The following is a 10,322-nucleotide window of genomic DNA, read 5'->3' as shown; positions in this document are numbered from 1 at the left end:
ATGACACCCAGCAGGGAGAATGTCACAGGTGGTGCCTGGTTCCATGTCAGAATGCCCGGCCAGGGAGGGAGTGGTGCCCTCGCCTGGTTCATGAGGACAGGAGTCTCATTCACTGTAAACCAAGTACAGATGTGCTGGAAGGGGGAGGGGAAATTAGGGCCACATTCCCAAACCACAACTGGGCCCGCCCTCCTCCCGCCAGCCACCACTAGGGCAGGGAAGGAGGGGTTAACTTTGCAGCCTCTTGGCCGGATCCCTGCCACACAGGCAAGGCGCCATCCTACCCCAGCCTGGACGCCTGGGTCCAACTCCCTGACACCCGCCCCTCCCACACTGCTAAGAGCTGCTCCCAGGGTAACCAAGCAAAGTCAACATCAGCTAGGCCACCTGGGGACGGGACCCTGGAGTACCTATTCCCAGCTCTTCCTATCCCTGGAGTGAAAGGGAGGGCTTGTCCGCACCCCCATTGCCGTCTCCCGTTCTCCTGAGATAGCCACAGCATGCATCTTCTTTCCTCTCTCTTCTTCACCTGACTTTGGCTGTCAAAAGCGGCCTTTCCCAGGAGGGAGGACACCTGGCCCCCAGGAGGCAGTGAGGACAGAGCAGAGTAATTCCAGTATGGAAAATGTGACGTGACCCGAGTCTGTGTCCCAGGTCCTGGCCACCCTGGGAGCGTTGCTGGGGAAGGTGCTTTGGGTATGTCTGTCCAGCCCGCCAGCCTAGCTCAGCCTCTCTAATGCTCCCCTTCTCCTCTTTCTCCCTCCCAATTCCAGTCCCCATGGGAGTGTTTGGGATCCATGCACAGAGCTTTGGACTGCAGATCCCTTCTTTTCTCTCCGTCTGTCCTCAGTAGAATGGAGAGTGAAACCACTGGGTTCTCACTCTAGGGTTGAGAGTCTATGTTGAAGCAGAGAATGCCCCTGTCAGACACAGACACTGACTCTCGGCACTGGATGCACAGGCGGGCGCACCCATATATGCACACACACACACACACACACACACACACACACCCAGAGTCAACAACATTCATGGCACATCTACCAGGCGGGCAGGCAGGCCGGTGCTGGCTAGGGCAGACACACACCCTCTGCCTGGGCTTTCTCTCTCACACCCAGCCCAAGGCTCCTCCCACTCCAAGCCACAGTTCCTCCTGCCCTCCTCTCCAGCCTCTCTCCCTCCAAATCCAGGCCTAAAGGTGGAAACAACATTGGCAGCCAGGGGCCCAGGTGCCCTAACTCCTGGAGCTTACTCCAGACAAGATGACAGGGAAGATGACTGTGAGCCCTGGCCTCGGCGTCCCCAACAACAGCCAGCAGTCAACCAGTTTGCTCCTGGGACCAAAGGACTGAGGTGGGCTAAGGGAAGGGAGAGGCTACTTGGACCTGCAGGTGAAGACTGAGCAAAGAATAAGGGCAGTAGCATCTGCTGTAGATCGGGCATACTCCTGCCTGGCCACTCCAGCGCTGGGAGGGAGTGGGTACTGCCCCATTGCCTACCCTGGGGAGGCACCAGAGACTGGCTTCGAAAGAGTCACAGCCTGGCCACAGACAACTAGTCCCCCCAAAAGGCAGAAAGGAGGAAAGTGCCAGGGAGAAAGGGTTGGCATCACGGGGCCAGGACCCTGACCTCCTCTGCCAGCCGTGCCCGGCCTCCCAGGGGATGGAGTCAAGGAAGCAAATGGGAGGGGCAGAGACCCAGGCGTTCCGGGCCGCCCCGCCCAGCCCCCCGCCCGTCCACCCATCCCTCCGCCCCCCAGCCCCAGGGCACAGAGGAGGGAACCGGGCAGGGGCAAGCAGGGGAGGGAGGAGCGAGGGCGGGAGGGGGAGGAGGGAGCTGGGCAGGGAGGGAGGTGGGGGGGGTGGGGAGGGAGAAAAAGAAAGAAAATATTTTCCGTGTCCCCGCCTGCAGAGTCAGTGTGCGGTTTGGGAGAAAATGTGTCGGATATTTTGGGGCGGTCACGTGGGCGGGCGGGCTCCGAGAGGCCCCGGGACTGTCCCAGCCTAGAGCCGAGCCCCCCAGGAGCCCCCCAGTACTGCGAGCCCCGGACATTACGACGCTCCATCCCAGAGACTGCCCGACGCCGGGATCTCGGGGCTCCGCCGCCTCCCTTTCCCCTCCCCCGCCAGGTGAGTCAGGCGGGGAAGCAGGCTCGCCCGCCCCGTCGCCCGGGTCCTCCACCGAGGCGGCTCGGGGAGGGGGCGCGGAGAAGCCGCACGGGCGAATGCCCTCCCGAGGCTGGCCAGGCTGGCCGCCGGGCTTGAGGGGGCCTTCTTGCCCGACCCGGGCCAGCCCTGCTGTGGGAAGGGAATGGAGAAGATTTTAACAGGCTGAGGATGGGCTGGGTCATCTGTCCTTCTTCATTTTGGTGCATAGCCGGGGACAACATTTGGGGAAGTCTTCAGCCAGGGGGCATTCCTCCTTATATTTTTGTGCTGGGAATGTGAGAGAAGACAGGGTTTCCTCTCGCGGGGAAAGACTACCACCCTCTTACCCCCGGGCTCTGAGGGGTAGATTTTATGTTCCACGCTGGTCCAAGTTCCTCCCTCCCCAATGGAATGGCACGGCTTGGACATCAGAAGGCAAGGAAAAGGTCCAGCGGCAAGTGAGCCTGGCCCGCCGCGTCCGGGTGTTCGGAGTGCATAGGATAGGGATCTACGAACTTTCCTTGAAGCTCTGCATTCCCTCAGACACGTTCCCAGCCCAGGTGGGAGCCTTGGCTCCCTCCATCCAAGGTGGGGGGCACTTCTGGAGTATTCTTGAGGGAAGCCCAAATGGAACAAAGGAAGAGAAGGAAGATGGGGATAGGGAACCCGGAGTGCTAGTCCCAGAATTCCACTGACGCTGCCTCTGTCTTTAGCAGCTACGGCCGAATTCCCTCAACCTGACCCAGTATGTAGGAGCAAGTCTCTGCAGGTGGCCAGCGGGTAAGAAGATGCTTGGTTGTTAGTGCTGGTGGGGGCAGGGGAGCCTGTGTAGGGGGTCTTCAGGGCAAGAAGCTGAGATGACCATCCCGCTTTAGGGCTTTAGTCTGGGCAGCTGGAATCCCAGTCCTCAGGTCTGAGGCTTCTGCCCTTGGGGTGACTCCTCAGACGCTGAGTTGGGGTCAAGGACCACAGCCAGTGTCTCACATCCTTGAGGCAAGTAGAGAGAAGACGGGGGAGGGGGGGATAGTGTGTGCAGGGTGCCTGGAGCTTGGGTATCCCAAACACACACACACACGCACGCACGCACACACACACACACACACACACGCAGGCATGCAATCACTGTGGCCTACAGCCTGGTAGGCAGCATGGGGCACGGCCCCCCACACTCCGGCACACCCCCACCCCTGGCTCAGAAAGCCACCTAACTGGCACCTCCAGTTCCCCCCTCTGCCCCACCCTGCCCATGCCCTCTGATGCCCACACACATTCCACTGGCATTGCCTGCCTGCCTCCTGGGCACTGCCCCTCCCTGGGGCTAGTAGGGTGGAGGGAGGGCACCTGGGGATGAGAGGTGGAGACTCAAGGGTCTGGACTCCCCCAGGGATGGCACAAGGCCAAAGAAGTCTGGCCCACTGCTGCCTCCTGGGGAGCAGGCTGGGGGCCCAGGCTACAGCAGAGGATGCCTGGGTTCTCTGCCCAGGCTGGAGATGGGGTCATGGAAAAAGGTGGTCGTGTTTATACAGAGGGGAGGGGGGCAGCGGGTGGAGAGCGGCCGACAAGAGCAGCTTTGTTCCAGGCTCTGGAGCGGGCAGGGCGGCAGGGAAATGCGCCCCCCTCCATCCGGCAGCCCCCTTCATCTGTGCCCTCCCCTCAACTCCACCTCAGCTCTAAGAGAAGCAGCTTTGTAAGAGCCCCTCTCCCCTAGTCCGTCATCCCCCCTGCCTCACCATCTGAGATGGCATCTTACTAGAGGAAGAATGTTCTCTACTTTCCACGAGTCCCCCAAAGAACCAAGGCATCTGGAGCCTCAGTTTAGGATTTCCTTTTAACTCTGCACTGCCTTCAATTCCTTAGTCCATTCCACTACCTCGGATTTAAGACCCTCCCCTTCTCTTTCCAGCCAAGGCAGAGAACCAAGGCTCAGAAATGGGAGGATCTCTGCCCCCTTCCTCTCTTCACTCAACTCCCAAGTTCCTTCTCCGAGGCAAAATAAGAAGCCCAGGGAGAGCTGTCCCTGGCCTTCCGCTTATTTTGTCCTTGGCTCACGTCCAGCCTCATTCCTTGGTGAGGACCAGGAGCTGAGCATCCCTCTGCAGGGATCCCCTCCACTACCCTACCTGCAGGTCTGTGTTTCCCATTTGTAGGTGAGAAGCAAAGACAAGAAGGGCTAAGGCAGAGAGCCCTGTTCCCAGTCTAAGCTGAGTCTGGGGAACATGGGGATGGGGGAGTCCTCTAGTAGCTTCTCACCCTTGTCCTTAGAGGGGTTAATCCACCTGGAATGTGGCCCAGCCAGTTGAGCTGTGGCCCAGGGGCCTCAGGGGCCCCGGACTCCTGGCTCCATCTGCGCTTAACTAGGGATGAGGACTTTGGAGGGAATAGGAGAAGGAAAAGTAGAGGGAACCTGTGGGCTCGGAGCTCAGACTTTTACGGTCTGCGAAGACACTGGGCTAAAGAGTTTGAGGGGCTGGGTGTATGGGCGGTGCCATGGTAAGGGGCAGGGGCTGCTTCATTCATAAGGGCTGAGTGAAGTGTGATGGCACTGGGGTCTGGGTTCTTGTAACCTTCATGACAGTTTACCCGCAAGGGCTTGAAGGCCAGGTAGAGGAGAGAAAGAAAAACAAACAAAAACAAAAATAAAAACCAGAGGTACAAAGACAGAGCTATAGATCCTAGAAGCAAATACTGACGGAAAGAAAGGCAGATATGGCACGGTGGCTCATGCCTTTAATCCCACCACTTTGGGAGGCCGAGGCGGGTGGATCAAAGATCAGGAGATCAAGACCATCCTGGCCAACACAGTGAAACCCCATCTCTCCTAAAAATACAAAAATTCACTGGGCGTGGTGGCGTGTGCCTGTAGTCCCAGCTACTCAGGAGGCTGAAGCAGGAGAATCACTTGAACCTGGGAGGCAGAGGTTGCAGTGAGCTGAGATTGCACCACTGCACTCCAGCCTGGCAATGGAGAAGACTCCGTCTCNAAAAAAAAAAAAAAAAAGAAAGGCAGGTATATCCATCCCTTACCTCTGGGCCTGCCCACCCTGTGGTCTCTCTGCATTTTAGTCTCTGGGCCCTTCACTGCCCTTCATAGCAGTCTGTTTTGGTTCTCGCTGGTGGAGATACCCAGGCTGGGGTGACTCTTCCTCCCTTGCTCACTAAATGCCTAAAGAGGCAAATACTTCTAGGGCTCCTGGGAAAGCCAACCTTTGCCTTGTCAGAGGATCAGGATAGGAACCACCTAGGTCTCCCATCTCCTCTCTACCTCCTTCTCCTCCCCTTCCCCTGGGCTCAGGTTCAGACTCTTAGAGGGAAACCTACTTTTGCGGGAGGAGAAGATGCAGGGAGAACTTCCCAGAAACAGGGAGCCCAGGGATGAGAAAGAAAAGGAGGCAGAGAAGTCAAGTCAGCTGACCAAGAAGCAACCCCTTGGAATCATACACTTGGCACAAGTGGGGACTCCATCAACATCCTTAGATTTGAAGCAAGAAGGCTTAGGGGGTGAGGAAAAATTGGAGACAGGAAGAATTGGGAGGGGAAATGGGAAGAGGGAGTGTTGAGGAAAATAGAGAGGGAAGTGCTTAATAAAGCAGAGCTGTGGAGGAAAGTAAAGTACAAAGAGAAATAATATGAGACATTTACATAACACTTCCCATGTGCTTTTACATTATCCCAAACACTTGACATTGGTTAACTTATTCAGTCCTTGAAACAACCATATGAGGTAGGCCCTATTATCAGTCCCAAGTGACACATGAGGAAACTGAGGCACAACGAGATTAAGTAACATGCCTGAAGTCCCACAGCTAGCAAGTGGTGGGGTACAGTCCAGGGAGTCTGGCTCTAGAGTCAGTTCCTCTAACCTTTGCCCTGTACTCCTCTCCAGAGAGCTGTAGGGCCCCCAGCTTGTAACAGAGTCATGTTTGCTTTCACCAGGATGGTAAAGAGTTTGCATCTTGGCTCCCCTCCTTGCAGCCATGTGACCTTAAGCCAGTCCCTTCCCCTCAGTTTCCTCATACGTGAAATGAGAATCATAACTCCCAGTCCACAGGACTGACGTGAGGGTTAGGCCAAATGCCTAGCTCAGTTGTGGTGATTTATGATCACTTCCCAATTCCCCCAGAAGTCCTCACACCTTCATCATTCACCTTGGGACCTCCATTCACCCTTTCCTGGAGCTCCTCTGGAGAGTTTCTCACAGCCTGTGTAACCCCTGACCTGCCCTCTCTACCGCACTGCAGGGGCCCTGAGCTGGGGCAGGATAACCCGGAGCAGCACAGAGGGAGGCTGCAACTGAGAGAGGGTCATGGGTCTTGGAACCTCAGGGTGGTCATTCTCTCATCTCTCCTTTTCCTCTCTTTCTCCCTAGGACGCTTGGAGGCCCAGTGGGCAGGCCAGGCAGGGCGGGCACGGAGCCTCCCAGGCTGGGCCAGTGGGCATGGGCGGGGGCTGTGGTTGAAGACCTCCCCCGCCCACTGCAGACCACAGGGGACTCCCGCACCGCAGCTGCCATGGCCACCAATAAGGATCGACTCTTTGCGGCTGGTGCCCTGGGGCCTGGTTCTGGCTACCCAGGGGCAGGCTTCCCCTTCGCCTTCCCAGGGGCACTCAGGGGGTCTCCGCCTTTCGAGATGCTGAGCCCTAGCTTCCGGGGCCTGGGCCAGCCTGACCTCCCCAAGGAGATGGCCTCTCTGTGTGAGTCTCAGGGATCTTGGGAAATGAGGGCAAATGGAAATAGGAGGGTATCTGGAGGGTGGATGGTAAGAAAGTTGGCACTCCGGTTAGGAAGGCAGGCAGGGGACAGGGGTTTGGCCTAATGGAGTAGTGGTGAGTAACAGAGGGTGGCAGTGGTGGTGAGGAAGGAGTTTGGATGTGGACTCAGTGGAAGTGTTTGCAAATGAGAATTCTCCTGCTCAAATATGATAGGGAGGTAGCAGGCCTAAAACTGGGGAGGGGAGTGTCTAAAACTGCCTCCTGGGTCAGTCAGCTAGTAGAGGGGAACACCTTTGTGTGGGCAGGTGGGGTTGGTTCTGGTGCAGTGAGGCTGCTGCCTGCGTGCAGCAGGAGTTGGGGGGAGCCAGACTGGGAGGCGGAGGAGTCTGGGAGGCCAGTCACCTGGCTCTGTGATCAAGAGGTGAAATTGGGCTGGGCACGGTGACTCATGCCTGTAATCCCAGCACTTTGGGAGGCCAAGGAAGGTGGGTCACTTGAGGCCAGGAATTCGAGACCAGCCTGGCCAACATCCCTGTCTCTACTAAAAATGCAAAAATTAGCTGGGCATGGTGATGCACACTTGTAGTTCCAGCTACTTGGGAGACTGGGGCATGAGAATTGCTTGAACCCAGGAAGCAGAAGTTGCAGTGAGCCGAGATCTTGCCACTGCACTCCAGCCTGGGCGATAGAGTAAGAATCTGTCTCAAAAAAAAAGAAAGAAAAAGAAAAAAGCTGGGCTCGGTGGCTCATACTTGTAATCCCAGCCACACTTTGGAAGGCCAAGGTGGGCGGGTCACCTGAGGTCAGGAGTTCAAGACCAGCCTGACCAACATGGAGAAACCCCGTCTCTACTAAAAATACAAAATCAGCCAGGTGTGGTGGCGCATGGCTGTAATCCCAGCTACTCAGGAGGCTGAGGCAGGAGAATCACTTGACCTGGGAGGCGGAGGTTGTGGTGAGCTGAGATCGAGCCACTGCACACACACACACACACACACACAAAAAGCTGGGCGCAGTGGTTCATGCCTGTAATCCCAGCACTTTGGGAAGCCGAGGTGGGCGGATTGTTTGAGGTCAGGAGTTCGAGACTAACTGGCCAACATAATGAAACCCCATCTCTATTGGGTACAGTGGCTCATGCCTGTAATTCCAGCACTTGGGAAGTCAAGGTGGGTACATTACTTGAGGTCAGGAGTTCGAGACCAGCCTGGCCAACGTGGTGAAACCCCGTCTCTGCTAAAAATACAAAATAAGCCGGGTATGGTGGTGCATGCCTGTAATCCTAGCTATTATAGGATGTTAGGATCCTGTAGGATGAGGCAGGAGAATCACTTGGACCCGGGAGGTGGAGGTTGCAGTGAGTGAGATCACACTATTGCACTCCAGCCTGGGCGGTAGAGTGAGACTCTATCTCAAAAACAAAAAAAAGAAAGCCCATCTCTACTAAAAGTACAAAAATTAGCCAGGCGTGGTGGGGCCTGCTGGCTGGTGCCTGTATCCCATCTACTCAGGAGACTGAGGCAGTGAAATTGCTTGAACCCAGGAGGTGAAGGTTGCAGTAAGCCCAGATTGCACCACTGCACTCTAGCCTGGGTGACAGAGCAAGACTCTATCTAAAAAAAAAAAAAAAAAAAAAATTGGGAAGTTGCTTTGAATTATGTGGAGGCTGCAAAAAGGGGAAAGAAATCCTGTGCCAGGTGCCGAAAGATGTGTGGGGTCAGAAGACTGTGCTTTTTTTTTTTTTTTTCCGCCTCACCCTGTTACTGAAGACTATGCTTCTTGGTTTTGGGAAGGATGGAAATGACTGCAAAGGAGGTAGCTTTTGTACCAAGTAATCCGGAGAGGTGGAGGGGGTGTTCCAGAAGCATCCTCTCCTCCATCGATGTGGGTTCTGGGCTCCTCCCCTCCCTGCAGGTCTGGCATAGAGCCCGCATGCTGTGCGGATCCCTACTTGTCCCCCAGGCCTGCCCTCTTTGGGTTAAGCTTTTGAGTGCTGACAGCAGGCAAGTCTTGGGCCTCTCCTCCTCCCTCTGGGACCCCTATTCTCCAGCTTGGTAGTTATTCCTCCTGGCCAGGCTATTACAGGTGGGAGTGCCAACCTGGTTAAGAGAAAGCTTGAACTGGGGACAAGAGAAGGTGATTGAAGGGCAGGGGAAGGACCAATTTCAGAGAGACAGAATTGGAGAGAAAAAGACAAAAAGAAAAAGGCACAGCCTTTATGGCACCGCAAGCGCAAAGACAGAGGTGGAGGAGAAGTGGCTGTGCTTCCAGGAGGGGACACTCAGAGCGTTGTGTGTCTGTATGTGAAGGGGGTGACTAGGCGGGGCTGGCAGCTCCACTGGAAAGAGTGTGTTCATCTGGAGAAGGAACGAGTGTGCGGTGCCTCCAGACTTGGTGCAGTTGTGTGCACAGCATCTCCCTGATCCTCTGCTCATGTACAGAATTCCAGTGTGTGCAACAGAGTCAGTGTGAGGAGTGAGGAAGGATTTCTTTGTGCTGCTGACGCTGTGTCTGGCGTTTGGTGAGGCCTGCTGGTGGCATGTCTGTAGTCTGACGGGGGTTATTTGAGTGGCATGTAGGTGAACAAGAGAACACAAGGTCTCCTTTTTGGAAACTTCAGCTGGGCTTCCCCATACTTCATTTTCACCTCATGAATCTGTCCTAGGGACCTGGGGAAGCGGGAAGGAACCACCCTCCCCACATGAATGTGCTTCTGGCAGAGAACCCTATAACTCAGACTCTTGGGACTTGATTTTCCCAGGTCCTGGGAGAGGCAAGTAAAGGAGCTGGAGTAGGGAGGGAGAGGTGAGAGAGAATGGTAATGGGGACAATGCTAGAGCTAGTAGCCAGTCCTCAGTGAGGTCTCCCTTGCACCCTTGTGCCCTGGAAACACTGAGATCGAGGTCGGGGTTCAAAGTGAGGTCAAGGTAGGGAAGTGGTCAGGCTGGGCTCCATCTTCCAAGGCTGTGCTGATGGAGGGGGGCTGAAAGGAGAAATCCAAGGGAGGAGCCAGAGCCAGGGCAGGTAGCTGGGGAGGGTGTGGCTAGCATGGAGGGACAGGCCTGGGCAGGGAGGTGGCAAGAGGAGGCAGGAGGGGAAGGCTTGGGGGTGGGTTCCTACAAGGCTTAAATGGGGGTGGGGCATGCAGCACCTAGTGGTAGAGGAGAGGGGGACTGAAGGGAGAGGAAGGGATCCAGGAGTCCGGGAAACCTTCCACAGTGGGAGAGTAGCAGAAGGGTGAGAGAGTGTCTTCTCTCATTTCCTTGACTTACTGTCCCTTTTTGGCTGGAAGCATCTAGTGGAGAAGAGGGTTTATTTTATTTATTTATTTATTTATTTATTTATTTATTTATTTATTTATTTTTTGAGACGGAGTTTCGCTCTTGTTACCCAGGCTGGAGTGCAATGGCGTGATCTCGGCTCACTGCAACCTCCGCCTCCTGGGTTCAGGCAATTCTCCTGCCC

The 10,322-nt window shown here is 55.8% G+C and overlaps 1 protein-coding gene across 2 annotated transcripts in view; it reads left to right on the top strand.

The window, feature by feature from the left end:
- Positions 1-1,155: 1,155 nt before the first annotated feature.
- Positions 1,156-10,322, top strand: part of RARG (retinoic acid receptor gamma) — a 24,722-nt gene continuing 15,555 nt past the window's right edge. The window contains exons 1-4 of one of the 2 annotated variants that reach the window (XM_017501776.2): positions 1,156-1,353; positions 1,912-2,129; positions 2,864-2,927; positions 6,514-6,839. In XM_017501776.2, the coding sequence (XP_017357265.1) occupies positions 6,656-6,839 (184 nt within the window). In that variant the 5' untranslated portion in view covers positions 1,156-1,353; positions 1,912-2,129; positions 2,864-2,927; positions 6,514-6,655. Of the gene's footprint in view, positions 1,354-1,911; positions 2,130-2,860; positions 2,928-6,513; positions 6,840-10,322 lie in introns of both variants that reach the window. The other variant, XM_017501775.2, reaches the window with a different exon arrangement.

The sequence above is a fragment of the Cebus imitator genome, unplaced genomic scaffold (assembly GCF_001604975.1).
Source record: "Cebus imitator isolate Cc_AM_T3 unplaced genomic scaffold, Cebus_imitator-1.0 Scaffold285, whole genome shotgun sequence".
NCBI lineage: Eukaryota > Metazoa > Chordata > Mammalia > Primates > Cebidae > Cebus > Cebus imitator.
Note: the sequence above shows the minus strand (reverse complement) of the source record. Positions and strands in the feature narration are given on the sequence as shown.